This window comes from Abramis brama (genome assembly GCF_963993115.1).
Source record: "Abramis brama genome assembly, chromosome: 8".
NCBI classification, from domain to species: Eukaryota; Metazoa; Chordata; class Actinopteri; order Cypriniformes; family Leuciscidae; genus Abramis; species Abramis brama.
In genome coordinates this window covers 19,385,573-19,406,939 of record NC_139970.1, presented here as the reverse complement: position 1 = coordinate 19,406,939, position 21,367 = coordinate 19,385,573, and the positions used below count along the sequence as shown (strand labels likewise).

The 21,367-nt window shown below is 39.8% G+C and overlaps 1 protein-coding gene across 1 annotated transcript in view; it reads left to right on the top strand.

Annotated features, from left to right (window-relative positions):
• Nucleotides 1–20,894, top strand: part of cckbrb (cholecystokinin B receptor b) — a gene marked incomplete at its 5' end in the record, with an annotated part of 37,202 nt that extends 16,308 nt beyond the window's left edge. Inside the window, 4 exons of the mRNA XM_084122916.1 lie at nt 9,477–9,725; nt 12,520–12,781; nt 17,336–17,463; nt 19,044–20,894. Of these exons, the coding sequence (XP_083979042.1) occupies nt 9,477–9,725; nt 12,520–12,781; nt 17,336–17,463; nt 19,044–19,573 (1,169 nt within the window). The 3' untranslated portion in view covers nt 19,574–20,894. The remainder of the gene's footprint in view (nt 1–9,476; nt 9,726–12,519; nt 12,782–17,335; nt 17,464–19,043) is intronic.
• Nucleotides 20,895–21,367: the final 473 nt, after the last annotated feature.

The following is a 21,367-nucleotide window of genomic DNA, read 5'->3' as shown; positions in this document are numbered from 1 at the left end:
TAAATAAAAGGCCCTCACATATGGTGGTTTGAAAGTAATATCACTCCCTAAATGGTTAGACATGTTTTTAAAGATCTACAAGTCGTCTAGCCTCAGAGGGTTAAATAAATGATCAATGACCAACAGTGTTTGGACACACCATACTGTCTTGGATGGTTTGAATAGCGATGTGACTTGCGAAAGTTGACAGTGCAGGTTTGTGCGACAAAGGACGTGTTGAGAAATCATCCTAAAGCAAACATCTGTCACAAACGCCAAGACAGTGTTTGGACACACCATACTGTCTTGGATGGTTTGAATAGCGATGTGACTTGCGAAAGTTGACAGTGCAGGTTTGTGCGAGAAAGGACGTGTTGAGATATCATCTTAAAGCAAACATCTGTCACAAATGCCAAGATTGCGTGATGAAATATGCCGAAGAAGACATTTATCCACAGGGAGAAGAGCACAGAGGTAGTTGAATTGGATTAGAAGGTCCCTTTGTAACATTTCATTTGTGAAAGGAGATCAATCGTTTCATTCTCTGTAATCTAACTTATTGCCTCATAATTCTTTTCACCTAACTAAGTTTTGATAGCACTCACCAGCGATTTCTTTTATATGTTTCTACTTTGTCTCAGCCTGTTTGTCTGGTCTTTGTGGCTGGTCCATCTAAGTTAGCTTAACAACCCTTGTGAAAAAAGAAGTGTGCTTAATTGCACTGAATGTGCACTTGTATTGTACTTTAAAGGAACATGCCGACTTTTAGGGACTTAAGCTTATTCACCGTATCCCCCAGAGTTAGACAAGTCCATACATACCTTTCTCATCTCTGTGCGTGCCGTAACTCTGTCTGACGCACACACCGCTAGCCAAGCTTAGTACAAAGACTAGAGGTAAACGGCTCCAGCTAGTATACTGCTCCCAATAAGTGACAAAATAACGCCAACATTTTCCTATTTACATGTGGTGATTTGTATAGTCACAGCGTGTACAAATAACAAGGTCACATGAGACACAGTCATCTTCTAACCGTATACATACTGGGAACTATATTCTCAGAAGGCGAAGCACTGCTACTTGGGCGGAGTGATTTGCTCGCAGCACCTGAGAAGCCCTGTAGTGAGGAGCAGAGAGTTTGCTCAGAGTTGGAGTAAATCACTCCGCAGAACTAGCAGTGCTTCGCCTTTTGAGAATATAGTCCCCTGGAGTGTAGCCGAGGTCAAGGTCAAAAACCTCACTAATGTGTGCGGCAAGGCAACATCCTGCTACATCACAAACAAATTGGAGGGAACTCCTGGCGATAATGTTTTAGAAGCAGCCATACTCCTAGTCTCTTGGTCACAGTGCCACGAGACTTAAGTTCCCTCAACTTAAAGGGACGTGGTAAGCAGCTAAGGCCGCCATGTACACCTTTAGTGTGGAGGGTGATAGACCTGCGGAGAAACGCTCCTGCAGCAACTCCAGCACTGCAACCACTGGGCAGATAACTGGGTCTGGCTAGTGCTCTCTGCACAAGGAAGTGAAAAATATCCACTCCAAGGTGTAGAGTTTCCTCGTGGAGGGAGCTATGGAGTGGAGGATGGTCTCAACAATCTCAATTGATAAACCTGAACTTATGAGCTGGGCCCCCTCAGAGGCCAAGCCCAAAGTTTCCAACTCAAAGTGAGCTCAACCTGCTCGCTGAAGGATCCACCTGCTTGCCTGAGAGAAAAGGTCCCCCCTGAGCGGAATCTCCAGAGGAGAGCAGACGAGGAGAGACTCTAGGTCCGAAAACCATACTCGGGCCTGCCAAAACGGGGCTATTAACAGAAGACGGGCCCCGTCCCAACGATTCTCTCCAGAACTCCCGGGAACAGAGAGAAAGAGGGAAATGCGTACAGACGTGACCTCGGCCACGTCTGCACCAAAGTTTTTAATAGGAGCTCCACTGCTCCACTGCTCCACTGTCTCCATTCCCTGGGCACCGGACCCTGCCTCGACAGGATGTCTGCTCCCTGATTTATGAAAATGATTTAAAAACCGGGATGTAAATGCCTAAAAAAGAGAGCAAATTCCCTTGAGCCCACAGGAGGATCTGGTTAGTCAGTTTGCATAAGTGACGTGACCTCAGACCCCCCTGATGGTGATGTAAGAGACCACCGATGTGTTGTCCATGCAGACAAGCACATGATGGCCCCTCAGGTCTGGGAGGAAGTGTTTGAGAGCTCGAAACACCACCATCATTTCTAGCCGATTTATGTGCCAAGAAAGTAGATGGTCCTGCCTTGCGCCGACAGACCTTGCGCAGAGCAACCACTCATGATCCCTCATGATCGCCCCCCAGCATTACACAATGACAAGAAGCCCCCAACACTGGGCCTTGGGCTAGGAACCAAGGTTTCATCCACATGACTAAAGCATGTAGGTGTCACCGCGTGACCTTGATCATGCAAAACTTTCCCCTTGGAGAAAACCCCTTGGTTCTGTGCCACCACTGCAGGGGCCTCATGTACAGTACAGGCCCATGAGACCCAACAATCTCTAAAACTGTTTCACAGTGAATGACTGGCCTAGCCAAACTTTCTCATGTGAGACAAAACAACATCTCGATGCCGAACCGCCACCTGCTCGGATTGAGCTTTGATAAACCTAGGCCGAAGGAAAGAACCCGATATTGGTACACTTCGCCCCCGAAAGCGAACCTCTGGGACTTCCTGTGATGAGGAGGATAGATGGCTACATGGAAGGATGCGTCCTTCAAATCTATAGTGACAAAGCAGTCCTCAGACTGAATCTGTGACACAATCTGTTTGAATGTAAGGCTCCATCCTTCTTTGGAACAATGAAGTAACAGCTGTAAACCCTTGACTCCCTGCTGGGAGGAGGAACCCTTTCTATATCCTCCTTTCGCAGGAGAGTCTGTACTTCTTGCTCCATTATCAGAGCGAGGGGTTCACCACCGAAGGGAGGACACCTAGAAATATGGGCGGATGAGAACCGCTGAATTCTGAACCCTTTTCTATAGTAAGCAGGACCCAACGAGATATATTTGGCAGTAGCTTCCACGCTGCCAGAAAATCTACCAGGGGGACCAGTCTCTCGAGACTGGCCTCTGGTATTGGTTGAACAGCCACTTAGGTGCCCTGTAACGGCGAACCGGCAGGGAACAACCGAACTGACTGTTCTACGGCCCTCCTCAGAGGATCGTTCGGGAATGCTGACACCGTGGTGCCCTGAAGCGGCGAACCAGCAGGGAACAACCGAACTGGCAGCGCTGCAACACTCCTCAAAGAGTCGCTTCCCAGAGGGTGCCGAAGAGAAACGGGCACTGTATTTTGATAAGATGGAAACCGTTTCTCCCCGGAGGGGACTGCCCTCAGAAGTCTGACGGCCTCAGCGTCAGGACTTCTTCTTAGTCGAAGCCTTCTTCGAGATAACGACTGTCCTCAGATCTGTCTTATCCCAAGACGTCTACGGCTGAGACTATTGAGACTACTAAAAGGAACCAGCCTCTCGAGACTGGCCTCTGGTATTGGTCGAACAGCCACTTTGGTGCCCTGTAACAGCGAACCGGGAGGGAACAACCGAACTGACTGTTCTACGACCCTCCTCGGAGGATCGCTGGGAAATGCAGGCACCTCGGCGCCCTGAAGCGGCGAACCGACGGGAAACAACCGAACTGACTGCTTTACGACACTCCTCGGAGGATCGTCACTGAGACTAGAACTCACTGGAGGGCACTGAAGGGAGATGGGCACCATATAATGAGGTGTTATCCATTCCCCCCCAGAAATTACCCATTTATTTCCTCAGAATTAAATGACTCCTCAAAGATCAGATGAGTATATATTTCATTTTTTCAAAAATCAAATATAGCCAAATATCAACCAGAAAAGTAAACACAGTCTGGATGAAAAGCTGAATAGTATAATAATACAGACATCTAAGTCCTCAAAGATAAGATGAGTATTTAATTTTCTCAAAAATTAAATGCAGCCAAATATCAACCAAACAAGTAAACACAGTCTGGATGAAAAAGCTGAATAGTATATTAATACAGACAACAGACAAATCCTCAAAGATAAGACGAGTACATATTTAATTTTCTCAAAAATTAAATGCAGCCAAATTTCAGTCTGGATGAAAAAGCTCAATAGTATATTAATACAGACAACAAACAACTCCTCAAAGATAAGATGAGTACATATTTAATTTTCTCAAAAATTAAATGCAGCCAAATTTCGGTCTTGATGAAAAAGCTCAATAGTATATTGATACAGACATCTAACTCCTCAAAGATAAGATGAGTACATATTTAATTTTCTCAAAAATTAAATGCAGCCAAATATCAACCAGACAAGTAGAAACGGTTTAGGTGAAATGCTGAATACAGTATAGTGTATTAATATAGACTTCAAATCAGAAGAGAATTTAACATTTAATTTAGTCAAAATTAAATGCAGCCAGAAACAAGCAGACAATTGAATACATGGTCTGAATGACAGGCTGCATATTCTGAACATTTCTATTATAATATCAAACAAAAAGAACCATAGCCTAAATAATAGTATGCAAACACTAGTTTGCACACAATCATAAGAGAAAGAGAGAAAGGGAATTCCAGTGTGCTCAGTTCCCTGCATATACATTGTGGACCCATTATCTACACGTTGCCTCAGCAAACGTGAGATGAGCCACTAGATTCTTATTGCAGAGATGCGCAGACCCAAAATCTATGCGCTGCCTCGGCAAACGCAAGATCTGAGCCACTAGTTTCTTATTGCAGATATGTAGACCCACAATCTGCACGCTGCCTTGATATACGCGAGATCTGAGCCACTAGATTCTTATTGCAAACCTGTAATCCGAGCCACTAGACTCTTATGTATGGAAAGCCAAGAGCGCCAAAAACATCGCAAAAACAACGTGTATTTAACACGAATTTAACGTAATGAAGGGCTCTAGTTGGGTTTTCAATGACTTGAACTCGTAAAGCTTGTACAATGGAATATGACGCACAATATAATAGATTATATCATAGAGATCAAAAAAGTAAATTAATCCAACCAGCAATGATGACACATGCTGTTTTAAAGCCAGGGACACAACAAGTCGACGATTGTCCATCTGGCAGTGTCGGACCGGTTTTGAACATCGACCGACTTGGTGTGTTCGGTGTGTTCCGCACCGTTGACTCTATTTGGACGGCTTCTGTGTTTTTGGGGGCCGATTCAACATGTAGAATTGGTGTCGGTGAGAGAGAGAACTCTGATTGGCTGTTCAGTTTACCGAACGAGTCAGTGCACGAGAATAATAGCAAAGCAGCTTGCAAAGAAGTCAAGACACCGCTGTTCTTATTTTACATCATCGTAAGCATGTGGTGCTTTGTTATGGTTTGTGTATCTGTAGCCCACAGTGTTGGTTTCCCTTTTTATACAAATATCTCCTTACAAAGAGGCGCATAATGCATAAATGCTAGTTGACAGTCGCCTGCAGTCCTTTCAGTGTGTCCAAGCACAGCTTTTTTTTCCTGACGCAGGTGACACGAGGCGACAACACAGTCAGCTTTCATCAGTGCTGGTTCTTTAGCGTTGGTTTGGTGTGTCCCTGCCTTTAACCCTAAATCAAGTCAATCCCAAGGCCAGTGAAGCCCACAACTATGACAGAATTTACAGAAAACAGTTTAGTTCACGCTTCTCCCACATAGTTAGGCTAAAGCTTCCCACAGAAAGTAGTGCCATGCAGAGAGTACTTGATAAACGCGGAAGCATTCTTTGCAACAACAGGAAAGTGAGAGATTATATTGATTTTAGTCGAGCCAGTCACATGAGATCAAAGTCCTGAGGATGTCAGCAGCATTTTGGCGGATCTAATCCTTTAAGACTAGAGGCTACAGGCTATCAGTAATGGAGCACTGTAGTCAAAGGTGGCCTCAATTGATTGCTTTAGCCTGACTAAGCCACAAACAGGATATGACTGTTCACATCCCATAAGCCTCCCTGCTCATGCTGGCTCACATTGACTGCTCTCTGCAGATGCAGTAATGGAAAACAGCTGGAATATATAGAACTTAAAAAAAAAAAAAAAAAAAAGGCTTCTTGTCAATGTCTGATAGTTAGGCCCCAAAATTAAGGCTTAGTATTCAGTTCTGTTTTTGTAAGGTTTGTGGAGCTTTTCTATGTCAAATATAGAAAAATATAAGGTGTCAATCAAATCAAAATATTTGATATATCAAAAATATAAGGTGTAAGGGAAGGGTCAACAGTGTAATTACTAATGTAATTACAGACATTTATTACAGCTGTAATTGAATGCAGGTATTTTCAAAATATAAATACAATGTAAAAACATGTATGTACACAATATGTCAATTGTACCAAATTATTGATTTCAATGTAAGTACATAGTACTATGGCGTTACTTTTGTAATGCATTACTCCCAACACTGCTATTAACTACAACTTTTGCCTCAATAAACTTCTGATTACTGCTTATTAACTCTTTCCCCACCATTGACGGACCTTGAACTAAAGTGTTACTGAACTTGTTCCTGACAAAGTCAGCATGAAGGGATTGTATATCCGAGTGAAACGGCTTCTCAAACAAGAAAAGAAAAAATAGCCTATGACTGTAGGACTTGATTTTATACAGCGGGAGTTCATTGGATGGTTGTGGTTTGCTATTGCTGTGATGTCATGTGAGTGACAGATTGATTCCGCCCTCACGCCAGTAAACAGTTCGCTTTGCTTCGTAGACAGAGTCTGACATGGCATAATTGAAAAGCGTTTTCTTTCTCGCGGCGGGGGGGGGGGGCGCTTGTCTGAAGTTTAAAATCATTGGTTACCCGTAAGCCAATCACATAACGTTTGGTTATGGCGTGTGTTATGCGCATGCTCAGCCGCATCTAACTTCCACTGTAAACACATGTATGATGCGAAAACAAAACCATCGAGCGAAATACCGGAGTGAACATGGCTGTGAACGACTTTTGCAGATTATGTGAAGTAAATCTACGCATCCACGGTACAATCAGCATCTACGTCACGGCTCTCAGCCCGCCCTCTGTTCGTTGATTGGCCGGCTGTTTTCAGGCCGGAGGAAAACGGAAAGCTCTGACGCTGTCTCAGACTGAGTACAGAAGCGAAATGAAATTGAGCGGAAGTACGAAGTCTGACGTAGTCAGGCTAAGTAAACAGATCATAAGAGAATAGATGAGTTGTTGATGCAAGAGGGATGGGAAGATGTTTTAAAGGACAAGTTTGGTATTTTACACTTAAAGCCCTGTTTTCAGATCGTTTATGATTAAATAGAACGGTTAAGATTGAAATTTGGACACATGCTGCTGGCCCGAGAATTTTCGGTTTCTGTGGTAGCTGATTCTTACAATTCTACATTTGGTACCCTGAATCTTTGGTTACATCACTGAACTTTCCTTTTTTCCTGTCCAACTAAACAAATAATTATATTTGTTTTATTATGTATTATATGAAATGTCATATAAAATACAATAACATATCTACTTTGATCATTAATATGTTTTGCTGTTTCTTTTTATTTATTCTGTGGCATTACAATGAGTGTATCTTGTCTAGCATGAAGTATTATGTCTTTATTAAACTCAGCGGAAATGCATTGAATCCATGTCAGCTCTGTAGGAACTGAACAGATTCTGATAAGATACATACAGTCTAGTATTAGCATAATAATTCTGAATGAAAGGAATGAAACATTTATGCAAACTTTATCTGATCCTGACTTAAAATGTATTTTTTTTTTTTTTTTTTTTTAGCAACACAGCCAGTTTATGTAAATATAATAATGTTATAACCCATATGGATAGATCACGTAGATTTAGGGGTTGAATACTCTGAAACTTTTGGTTCAAACATATAAATATGAAGTGGCAAATTAAGGGATCCATGTTTATGATCCCATTAAATGAATACATTGGAAGTTTTTGACGTTCGTGCAGAATTACGATTCATATTCTAATATTGTTTTGCTTTAATTCTGCAATTTTTCTCAATTAATCACTGCAGTTCCTTCTGCTTTCCCAATTACACATCAGCATTTCAGTTACAGACATCAAGTTTCCAACTCATTGCTTAAATGAAATGACAAGCTGTAGCATGAAGAATGGTTCTCTGTGTCAAAATTGAGATTTATGGCCACATAGATCAGCTAAAAAAACAGAATCCATCAGCCATGTCTGAAAAACACACCGCAAGTGTTTGTGTGAGCTGTTATACTTACTGGAGATGTTATTTAATGATGGCTGGAATTTTTCCATTATCAGCACACGGTTGCATTGAGGACCATTAGAGGCATTCCGTTTATTAATCTAATACGAATCCCAGTCCCATTACTTGCTAATTAAAAACTCTACCCAACATGTCACAATGAGCTTCAAATTGATAAAATGTTTTTCTTAGGTCATGTATTTCCTCTCTGCACAATTTAGAAATATCTACATTTATCTGTGATTCATATATAAATATATCATTTACATCAGGAAAAATAAACCCAAAAAGTAATCAAAGGAGAGTGTGGAGGCTTTCATTAAATAAGACCTTTTAAACAATTTCAGTAATTAAATATATGTGCAAAGTTAGCTCTAACAGTAGTCAAAATTTGAAGTGGATCAAAAAAGTTCATCAAAGTTGTCCTAAGAAGAGAACGGTTATTGTTCAAAATTCATGTATATCTTTGATGAAAGGTTTTGATCCACTTCAGATGTTGACTACTGTATATATATATATATATATATATAGTTTGCATGTGTGTTTGCTTGAGTATCATTACTTGATCCATTATGGCTCTTATTGTATGAAATATAAGAATATGGATCTATATTTGAGGGGGAAAAATAATTTTATTTAATCAATTTCACTAGACCCAAAAGCAAAAATATGCAATTTAGTGTCGTTGCTGATATTTATATCTCCAGATTTTTGTAACGGAATAACAGACTACAGTATTTACATAAAATGCTATGTAAGTTTCAGTTGTCACTCTATGTCTCCTACCTAGAAAGATGATATTTAAATGCATATTTTTTATGATCAAAGGTCTGTAGTTTTTATTTTGGGGAACAAAACATATAATACAGAGCAGTACAATGATAAGGAACAAATATACATTCCTCAAAAGCCTAATCTATCAAATTTGATTTCTTTTACAATGATTTAATTTTTATTTTATTTTATGGATAATCAAGTTGCTTCAGTCCAGTAAATGTTCATGTTAAAACATTACTAAAAATATAAAAATGATAAAAATCAGTAAAGATTTCACAGCAAAAAGACACATATACCGCAAAGGCATATCTGTAGAAATATACTAAAACGACTTTTATTTGCTAAAAAAGCATAAACTATCAATCAGACATCATAGAAATTTGCGTATAAAACATGATAGAGTAGGTTTTATAGGTTCAATTGTTGATATTTTGTCATTTCAAAAGCAGGGATCTGTCTTTTAATATGCTGCTCTGTTATTTGATCTTTGTCTTTCAGACATGGATTCGCTGCGCATACTGCTATACTCCCTCATATTCCTGCTGAGCGTGTTTGGTAATCTGCTCATCATTGTGGTTTTGATGGCGAATAAGCGAATGCGGACGGTGACCAACTCATTCCTGCTCTCCCTGGCCATTAGTGATCTTATGATGGCAATTTTCTGCATGCCATTCACTCTTATTCCCAACCTGCTGGAGGATTTCATCTTTGGAGCTGCTATGTGCAAGATTGTGGCCTATCTTATGGGTAAGATGGACTGTCATTTCTTCAATTGCACTGGCTTGTGGCTTCAAGCACTATTCCCTAAATCTGCAGAAATGTATGTGCCTTCAAAATGTTGAAAGATATTCAATTCAATACTTTTCAATTTAGTCTATCCAGGTGCAATCGTCATTGAACTGCTTGCTGTGGCATGAATATTTAAATTAAGTCAGTCTTTTCTGTGCAAACAAGCCTTCCTTGATTTAAAGAAAAAAGACGTGTTTGAATACATTTTCTCTCAATCGTGGCAGCAGTAATTCATCATGATCAATGATGGAATAAAGCGTTATAACTGAATTGATGCACTGTGTGGTAAAGTGGCCGATGCTCGCCACACCTAAGGATTAAGAATTATTGCTTGTATTATTATTTTGGACATTTATGTTATTCACTCAACAACTCTATAACTCTAGCTGAAAATAATTCAATTCCACATATGGGGAACCTAAATGAACTGAAGTAAAGCCCAATAAAAAAGTAAATCTTAAGAAAAAAAAATCCCTCTCTTAAAAATATTCTGCCCATGTTCAGTTAACGCCAATGATTCATGTACCAACACAAATGGATTAAGTAACTTTTATTTTACCAATTTAAACCCTGTTGCTAAGACAAGGATTAAACCTAGTCTCAGACTAAAGTGCATTTTTAAGATGTTTAAACTGAAAGCAACTTGCACTGACATATCTTAAAATAATTATGTCAGTGCCATTGTTTTGTCTTAAGATGCACATCAGTAATGTTTTTTTTTTTTTCTATGACACCTTTATAAAAACTACTTAAATATCCTAATTGAACTAAGGCCTAAACCTGGCTTAATGATTATGAAACCAGGCCTAAGTTAGCACAATTAAATTAATCTTTGACAAAATGTTCAAGTAGGCCTGTGTTGCATTATTTCATTTTTAAAAAGTAAACTGAGCAAGTAGTTTCTAGCTGTATGAACAATACTCTGTTATAGACCTGATGAACAGCAGTTAATGTCAACTATACATCAAAACAGTCAAACTTATTTTTAAAAGAATTGTGTGCATATTTAACATCCATGATCTAAATAATATTCATGAGCCAATCATCCACATCACAGTTACTTTTTAAAACAAAGTGTGGTTACACTTTATTTTAAAGTGTCCTTGTTACAGTATAACTATACATTTAGGTATTTTAATGCATTTAACTATACATTAGGTTATTGTAAAGTGTCCTTGTTACAGTGTAACTATACATTTATATACATTTATAAATATTTTTAGAGTTAGGATTAGGGTTTGGGGTTGCACTTTATTTTACAGTACGTGCTCTTACGTGTACTGGGTAATTTAAGGTAACTACATGGGTTAAGGTTAGGTTTAAGGGTAGGTTCAGGGTTAGTATCTAGTTATATTACACAGTTATTGTAATCACTATAATAAGTACATATTATGTATGTGTGGGAAAGGACTGTAAAATAAAGTGCTGCTACCAGGTTTGGTTCAGGGTTAGTTGCATGTAATTAGCATAATTTATTATTACTACAGTAAGTACATGTAACGTGTAACAAAGACACTGTGAAATAAAGTGTTTCCCAATGTGTCGTCTATAGTTTACACACATTTCCAATAATTTATTTGGTATTTCCTGTACATCTCTTTGCAGAAACTGTTTCACTGTTTCATGTATTTCAGTTTGTGGCTCCCAAACTGCACATACTGTAAAAATTAACCAGTGAACCAAACTATATGATTCAAGACAAATTTGCTATGTGAGACTACTGTTAAATTGTAATACAATTACCTGGATTTCAGATATTGGCACTGACTCTCGCTTTGAGAAATTAGCCACTGATGTAGGCATATGTATGAATGCACCCAGCTTGATCTGCACTTTTTCATGGATCACTACCTCCCTAATTGAAAGTCAATGCCCATCCAGTACCAACCGATACAATGCCAAGGTCAGATTTGACACACAAGGGCTTCTAGCAATTGGATTGAAGGGAAAAACAACAATAAATTGAGACAGTTAAACAACCTTGAGACAGTTCACAGCAGCGGACTACTGTATATTGTAGCATATTTGCAAAAAATCATGGGCACAAAGTCAAAAGAAACTAATCAGCTATGGTGATTCGAAAACAATTACACTGTCATGATTTGTCCTTGCACGCATGGCGATCAGATAGAGTTTCTAAAGGGTGTTTTTCTCCAGAATTATGGTCACTGTCCACAGGCCCTGGAGATGACATAGTTCAGAAGAGAGCAGATCTTATTTGCTCGAGTGTGTGCGAGCGGCCCGCGGCCCACACAGTGTCGGAGTGCGACAGGGCAGCACATCCAACACGCAGTGCCAAACACAACCTCCCCCCCACTGTTTGTTTTTTGATGAGGCGGAGAAGGAAGGGGATTTGTAAAGCAAAGAACAATTTCCCTGGGATGAGCTCTGGTGCGGAGGGCGAGATCAGATCAAAGCTCTTGGGGTATCGGGGTAATTCCTCAAACATGAGGGGTTGTCAGAAATCTCGCTTTACGGCGTTCACCAACAAGAATGCCATTTCGGAATGTTTTTCACAAAGCTTTGTACTTTTAGGAGAACGTATTAAGGATTTGTCGCTTTCAATTTTGCAATGCATCAAGCTATCGGAAAAAATAACAGATGTGCAGTGAATACATGTAACGATAAGAGCAACTGAATCAGAAAACCTGGTGGATAAACTATTTAGATACGATCTTTAAGCTTTTGACTGCAGTTTGCGCATTGTAAATGTACCGATTTTGATCAAAAATGTCATTCTGCTTTATCACAGGAATTTCCGTCTGCATATCTACCTTCAGTCTGGTGGCTATAGCCATTGAGAGGTACAGTGCCATTTGCAACCCGCTGAAGTCACGTGCATGGCAGACCCGATCCCACGCCTACAAAGTCATCGCTTCCACTTGGGTTCTGTCCTTCCTTATTATGATACCCTATCCCATTTTCAGCACCCTGATTAAGTTGACCAAACCCAACAACATCACGGCTCACATGTGCCGCCATGACTGGCCGAAGATCGAGGTGGAGCAAGCGTGGTAAGTGCTAATGTGTGGAGTAACACACTTATCAGGGCTTCAGACTGCGACCATTTTCTGAGAATGAGCGAGTCAAAATCTGATGTGGTCGCATTTGAGTTAAAAAGTAGTTGTTAAATTCATGCATGCACAACAGAAAACCAAAACGCTGTTGCCGTTGTGTCAGCAGCTGCTGCTCAAAGTCCCAATTATCAGTCATGTACACGCGCACAAATGATAAAATGCACAAATTAGGAATTCAGAAAATTTACGAATGTCGTCTAAAAATGAAAAGGTCAATAGCTGATTACTTTAAAAAACAAAGTGTGGAGGGTGAGGATACTGGTGAAAATGACGAGCCAACGAGCCAGCATACAGACACAACTGATGACTAGAGCACAGGTGTGGACAGGGAGGAACCGAGTGAGCAAAGGAATATAACAAATACATATGTTTATGTTTAATTATATAAAAATTAGGTCTGTCAAAATTAGTGTGTTGACACATGCGACACTTGAGTGGGATAAGGACAGGACCAGAGTCAGACTCATATCTGGTTCTTCCTGAGTCAACAGTGTCCAGAACATGTGTACAGACCACTACACCACAGCTCTGATATGCAAACAATATTTTGAAGCACTATTTCGATAGAGCCATAGAGGTTACAGAAGTTTGGGCTTAGTATGATTTTTTTTTAATACTTTAATTAAATATTGAATACTTTTATTATGAAATAAAATTATTTTATTCTGTGAGGACACATTCAATTTATAAAAAGTGACAGTAAAGACATTAATTTTACAAAATATTGCTATTTCAAATAAATGCTGTTCTTTTGAACTTTTTTATTCATCAAAGAATCCTGAAATAAAATGTATCAATGGTTTACACTATTATCAAAATGTATCAATGGTCGTGTCTAGGCGCAGGTCCACCATCGGATCAGGATACGGCTCGGATCTGGCTGACTACATCATGCGTTTTGGTCGTGTCTAGGCGCAGGTCCACCATCGGATCTGGAAATGGCCCGGATCCGGCTAACTACAGTAAACCTCTGGATAAACAGAGAGACAAATTTTTTTAGGATGATCCAAAGCAAACAAATAGCTGATCGGTTTTCCTCCACAGGGTAGCTCTGTGGACACAAGTATCCAGCTCTTTTACTGGACACATAAGGTTCAGTTCTCCTGGTCCTGATCTCCGAAATGAGGAGGGCAGAAGGTCTGCAGAACATTAGACAGAGGTACATTGGTCGGCACCTTGGGGACATAGCTTGACTTTGGGTATAGGAATGCCTTGACCTTGAACTCAAGGCACCTGGGGGATACCAACAGGGCCTGAAGATCTCCTACTCTCTTTAGAGAAGATATAGCTAGAAGGAACACTTTAAGTTTTTAAGATCAGAAACTTTTCTGAAACTGTCTGAAGGGGCTCAAAGGGAGCCGCAGATAGACCTTCTAGCACAAAAGCCAGATCCCAAGCTGGAACTCTGGTACGAATTGCAGGCCTAAGCCTCAAAGTGCCACGAAGGAAACGTGTTATTAACGGGTCCCTCCCCACAGATACACCAGCCAAAGGGACGTGGTAAGCAGCTATGGCTGCCTTATACACCTTTAGTATGGAAGGGGATAGCCCAGTATTCTAGTACTGAACCAACCGGGCAGTTAATTGGATCCCACTGTCACATACTGCACCAAGAAGTGAAAACTCACCACTTCAAGGCATAAAGCTTCCTTGTGGAGGGAGCTCTGGAGTGAAGTATGGTCTCAACATTTGAGAGACCTGAGTCTATATGTTGGGCCCCCTCAGAGGCCAAACCCACAGGTTCCATATCTCAGGGCAGGGGTGAAGGATCACACCTCCCGCCTGAGACAGAAGGTCCCTCCTGACCAGAATATCTAGGGGAGAACACTAGGTCTGCGAACCATATTCTGCTTGGCCAATACGGTTCTACTAGGAGTAGACTTATTCCGTCCCGGCGGACCAGAGCAATTGGTGGCGGACCAGAGCAATAGGATGTTAGGGAGAAGTGGACAGTGCGTAACCTGAGACGCAAACAGATCCACTTCAGCTTGGCCCTAAACCTCCTATATGTGACCCTGGATCACAAAACCAGTCACAAGTAGCACAGGTATATTTGTGGCAAAAGCCAACAATACATTGTATGGTCCAAAATTATCAATTTTTACTTTTATGCCAAAAATCATTAGGCTATGAAGTAAAGATCATGTTCCTTGAAGATATTTAGTACATTTCCTACCGTAAATATAAAACATTTATTTTTATGAGTGAATGCAGCACAATCGCGAACATAAATGGACAAGTTTAAAGGCGATTTTCTCAATGTTTTGATTTTTTGCACCCTCAGATTCCAGTTGTATCTTGATTTCCAAAGTTGTATCTCGGCCAAATATTGTCCTATCCTAACAAACCATACACCATTGGAAAGCTTATTTATTCAGCTTCCAGATTATGTATAAATCTCAATGTCAGAAAATTTACCCATATGACTGGTTTTGTGGTCCAAGGTCACCTCGGGGTGAAGTTTCCATTCCCCGGGCCTCAGCCCTTGCCTCGACAGGATGTCTGCTCCTACATTCTGGTACCCCGGGATGTATACCACTCTCAGAGAGAGCATCTTCCCTAGGGACCACAGGATGATCTGGTGCGCCAGTTTGCATAGTGGACGCGAACGCAGACCCCCCTGGTGATTTATGTAAGAGACCACCCATGTGTTGTCTGTGCGGACAAGCACATGATGGCCTCTCAGGTCTGGGAAGAAGTGCTTTAATGCCATGAAGACAGCCATCATCTCCAGGCATTGTATGTGCCAAGAGACATGATGACTCCTCCAAAGACCCTGAGGTGAGCGGCCTTCCATTACCCTCCAGCCCATGAGAGAAGCATCTGTCATGAGTGTGACGCGATGACAATGAGCTTCTAACACGGGACCTTGGGACAATAACCAATGTTTCCTCCATATAACCAATCAAGTTGGATGCAGCTGCCATCTGGAACGGTTTCACAGTGAGTGACTGGCCTAGCTTTATCTCCTTTACGACTGTGAGGATCGCAGCAACACGGGCAGGCGATTAGTAATGTGTAAAAAAAATAATAATAAAAAAATAATAATTAATATATATATATATTACTCACCCCAAATTTTTGAATAGTAGTGTACATTTAGAGAATTGCCTAGTTTACACATTATAGTTGTCTTCACATACTAAGGGCCAGATTTACTAACAGCTTGCGCCATCGCAAACCCTCTTTTGGTGTTAAAGAACAAATACAGACACGAAGTGAAAAATCTGTGCTGAAAAGGCACCTTAATTGCATTTGTAGGAGTTTCCCTTTCAGACTCAAAATTTAAGTATTTAAATGAATAATGCAAGGTGATTTACTAAGGTTTGCGCTCGTCAATTTGTGTAATGTTTTAAACCAGACGCTAATTTGCACTGCTCTTGGTATATTACGCTGGTCATTATGGAAATGATCCAGCTGCGTCTGTGTTCTTTCATTTGCGTCATAAGTAGATCACACTCAGAACTTTCCACTCCCATCTGCGTTTTTTTGGAATTGCGCTCTCATGCTAATTTGCCCTGTTTAGTAAATCTGGCCCTATGTTGGGTAAGAAAAAAATAATTTAACATTGTAAAAAAACAAAACAAAAAAAAACACTTCAGCTTTAAGCATTAAACAAGATAAAATCACTTACTAACCTTGTCTATGCAAAGTTAAATCCAGCTCCAGTCATGACGTACATTTGCTAAACCCTTTTACCCTTTTACTTTCACCTGATAAAGTACAAGAACATCAGATGTTACCATCTTCAAAATAAAGTGCTTTATTTAAAACATAAGTTGCACATTTCTGTTTTTAAAGCCTCCAGAATGCATTGCCCGCATATACTTCTCTTATACTATAACTGCATACCTGTAAACACAATGTTTGTTCTCAAACTGACATACAGATTCAAATTATTGTCTGTGGTAATTGAGAGCGTGATACAGATGCTGTCCATAGAGCTTAAGTTGTTTTGAACCTGGAACATCCCTTTAATGGGAAAAGCATCCCGTTATTACTCATAATGTAACATCATTGGTTGTCTGTGTCTGTCTCTATACAAGACAAAAACAGAGAAACATATAAAGAAGGAGCCAATGTCTTAATCAGCTGGCTGCCTCTTGCGACACATTCATGTTTTATGACAGCTACTGCTATGTAGACAGCAAGGGATGACAACAGTATTCTCTCTCTCTCTCTCTCTCTCTCTCTCTCTCTCTTTTGCTTGTACACTTTCCTTATTCTTTCTGAATATAGGCTAGGCATGGGATTTTGTAATAGGCATTGTTAGGCACAAATATGTTTCCTTCAAGATGTGCGGATGCATGGCTATGCACTTCTGATGTTAATTACTTATATTTAAAATAATTATAATTAGAATAAATCTGTATATAATTTAAAATCTTTTGAATTATCCGGGTGAAAGATTTTTCAAGTCTAATAGAGAATGTAGGTTGAAGAGCAAGCTTGTGATGATTGGGAGTTTCAAAAGGTTTATCTTTGTTTCAGGTGCATCCTGTTGCTATTTGTTCTGTTCTTCATTCCTGGAGTGGTGATGATCATCGCTTATGGGCTCATATCTCGTGAGCTCTACCGTGGAATACAGTTTGAATTGGAACAGAAGAAGGGACAGTGCGGTGAGACCTATGGAGGCGATAACACAGTACAATCTGATTTAGTGTCATTTTTTTAGTAAGCCCCAGACCATCCCAAAGGGTATTAACCGTGCTAGTCGCTGTGACCATATTGCATGACCTGCCCTGAGGATTTAATTGTCTCGTGGCCAGTCCTAAGTAATGAAATGTGACCTATAGGACTTTCAAAAAGATAATTGCAGCTGTGAAAAATTTCCGTAACTGCCCCTAAAAAAGTAAGGAAAAAAGGAGGCAATATCGACTTGAATATTTCCTTGAAATTGCTCATTAATGGAGCCCTTAGAAGTTAATATATGCTGGATTGCTTTGATTATGTCCCATCCTGAATTCTGCTGTTCTAACTAAATCACATTCTATTAATGTTATAAAAATGCCCCATTTCCCCTGGGCTGCAGTAATCTAGCATTCAAACTCTCCAGTGATGAGTCGCCACTCTACCCATTAAGATGTTTTCAGTTGAATTAGCAAAATGAAATTTCTTTTCCCATTTTTATTGCTAATAATTTGTGCAAAAGATGGAAACTCAAGAATGTCAAAATACAACCTGCTGTAGGGTCTTATAAATGTTATTGTTTAGCGAAAGAAACAAGAGCTGTGAAATGTAATAAGAAATGTAACAATTATGATTCCATTTAACGATTCCTTAAGGTAGGGGTTCTCAACTCTGGCCCTTGAAGTCCACTTTCCTGCAGAGTTTTGCTCCAGCCCTAATAAAACACCTCAACAAACTAATCAAGGTCTTCAGGATTAACATAAAGTTACAGGCAGGTGAGTTTGATCAACGTTGGAGCAAAACTCTGCAGGAAAGTGAACCTCTATAGAGTAATTCAGACTAAAATTTGGTGAAAGAGTTTGAGACTGATTTGTGAGTCGTTTTGTCTAAAAATAACAGTTCATAAGAGTAATTTGATCATGAGTAAATCATTATTACAGGTTTTGAAAGTGTATTTGTATTCATTTTTTTCTCCAAAAAAATTCTCCAATTAATTCACCCACACTGCTTACCACATTGCCTAAATTTAAATGACATTTTATCAGTAAAGTCAGACATCATAAATGTTATATTTTATGATTAATTCAAATAGAAAGTCTCAGATTGATCTAAATTGATACATGCATTCATTAAAAAAGTGAAACCAACAATGACCATATGATATTTATCTTCTTTTTTTTTTTTTTTTTTTTTGCATACTGAATTGGGATTTATTTCCTTCTTGGATCTATTTAAGCATATATATATATATATATATATATATATGGCCACATTTATACTGCAAAGATGGTCATTTTTTGTACATGACCAATAGAAAACAAGATGTGTGCTGCATGTCATGACAACAACAAAGCGGTTTTGATGCAGCATTTCATTCACAAAAAAAAAGCCTAAAACCTGAGCTTACCTAAAACGTTAACACTTTTTTTTTTTTTTATATCTGCCACCTTAGAACTACAGTACATTCAGCAAATGCAAATCTGCTTCAAAATGTAAACATTCTCTTGATGTGTGTTTATCTGAGTACTCAGAGCTTCTTTTTAAGGAAAATGCAATGTTTTCTCTACAGGAATGAAAAATGGTATTAGCGCCACAGTCTTATGTCCCAGCGATGATGGAGACGGCTGCTACATCCAGGTGTCCAAGAGGCCCAACTCCATGGAGATGTCAGCCCTCACCCCAACGGGCTCCGCAAAGGTGGACCGACCCCGTAGCAATACCTCCGAGGCTAAACTGATGGCAAAGAAGCGAGTGATCCGTATGCTCATCGTCATCGTGGCCATGTTCTTCATCTGCTGGATGCCCCTATACTCCGTTAACACCTGGAAAGCGTTTGACCTTCCCTCCGCCCACAGGGCTCTCTCTGGAGCCCCCATCTCGTTCATCCACCTCCTGTCCTACACATCTGCCTGTGTCAACCCCATCATCTACTGCTTTATGAACAAGCGTTTTCGAAAGGCGCTTCTCACCACTTTCTCTTGCTGCTGCTGGCCCTGCCGTAGAAGAGGCTTCAGGGAAGGTGACGATGAGGTCACTGCCACCGGAGCGTCCATGTCTAAGTTCAACTACACCACTGTCAGCACAATGGGGCCGTGCTGATTCTCAGAGGACCAAGGCTGGGAAAGATGGAGGAGAACTGGGGTTGATGTTGACATATTGTCAGGGTTTACACTTTGGTAGAAGGGAGCGGCTGTATTCAAATGGACAGACTTAGATTGTTTATCGCCTACTTGCAACCAAGCAAACCACGTGCTACGTCATCATTGGTCGTTGTTTTATGATCCATGACAAACTCGCTAGAGACTTGTATAAATGTATATAATTAAGGTGGCGTCCCACAGTCCGACCTAAAACAACTCGGTAGGAGCGGTTACACCAACCTCATCCTCTTCTGTTGAAGGTCTGTTACTTGTTACTCTCACTCATTAAGAATGCAAAAGAAAGACTAAATGAAGAAACATTCATTTCTGACTGAATTAGGAAGTCATTTTGGTGTTGCAGAACCCCAGAAAAACACTCATTTATGCAACCACAATGAATAACAAGCAGCGTTTGATGCATGTGGTTTAGAGTTTGCTGAGAGGAAGTTTGGATCAGATTCAAACCTGACAACGATTCTTCAGGATGAGAAGAAGCTCATTGGTCGGCCTTATCGTGATAATGATAATGTCAAAAATGCGATTGTCAGAATCAGCTAGACCATCAACTCAGCAGGAAGCAGAGTTTCTGGAGTCGTTAGCACTCACCGAGGGATGGCTACATGCACTGATCTCCTATGATTCTCATACAGCTATGTAAATGACTGACAATAGCTAGTGGAATGCACGCCTTAGACATTGTATGTGAAGTTATCCTTTTGTTGTAGATTTAAGTGCCTGCATAATTCTTTAAAATCTGTTCTGAGTTCAAGGTTTTCTTCAGAGTAGTAGTCGCATAATGTAAAATATTTCACTTATGTGATATGATCAGAACTCTTGAACACAGACATATAACAGCTCTCCAAAGTCTGAGGTAGCATGCTTGTAGTCACAATATTCTACAGTATTACAAACACCTAATGTGGTGGTTAATGATGGTCTGTTGCTAGACAAGACAATTATTTTGGCAATTGGTTTCATCCCATTTTTTGGAGCCAAAGAGGTTTTGTTTTATTTTTAAATATGTCCTTCATTGCCTTCACAATCTGTGACTCATCGTCTTGAGTTGCGGTAAATGCAGGTCACTTCAACTGAACGAGAACGTAAGACACCTGATTAGGTTAAACTCATGCCGATCTGTCATAATCTCACAGACTGATTTATGACTGCTTTTACATGCTCTCATAAATTGTATAGATATAAACTTATTAAGGTCCTTATATATGGTCCTCAAATAGGATCATTCAAACCTGATTTGTGATGGTTTCATTTCTCCTTCTTTTAGAAAAAAAAAAAAAAAAAAAAGGTTAGAGAAAGAGAGAGGGGCTTGAATTAATGTCAGATATTTTTGATGCCCATGGGAGGTGAGACTTGAGTCAGTAAAAATGGTCAAGCCACTAAAATTTAAAACATCAAATTCATGGCTGCCTTTAAGTAAAATTAAACTACTGCCAAAGTGAGAACCTGCAGTGATAAGTATGTTGCACTTTCTCAGCCACTTTGAAAATTAAAGAAAAAATTAAGAAAATTAAGCTGAAATTAAGTAGGAGGTTATGACATACTTGTTATGGTATCTTGTTATATATAATTATTCATAAATTTGCATGTACACCATTTATTTTGAAAAATTATTCATCTGCAATTCGCATCCAAACATAACACATTATTACTAACGTATTAGTAAGTAGTCACATTGACTGTAAGCCAATCCCAGGGGAGTTTTTAAACATATAAAGCAGTAATTAGTTAGAATAGC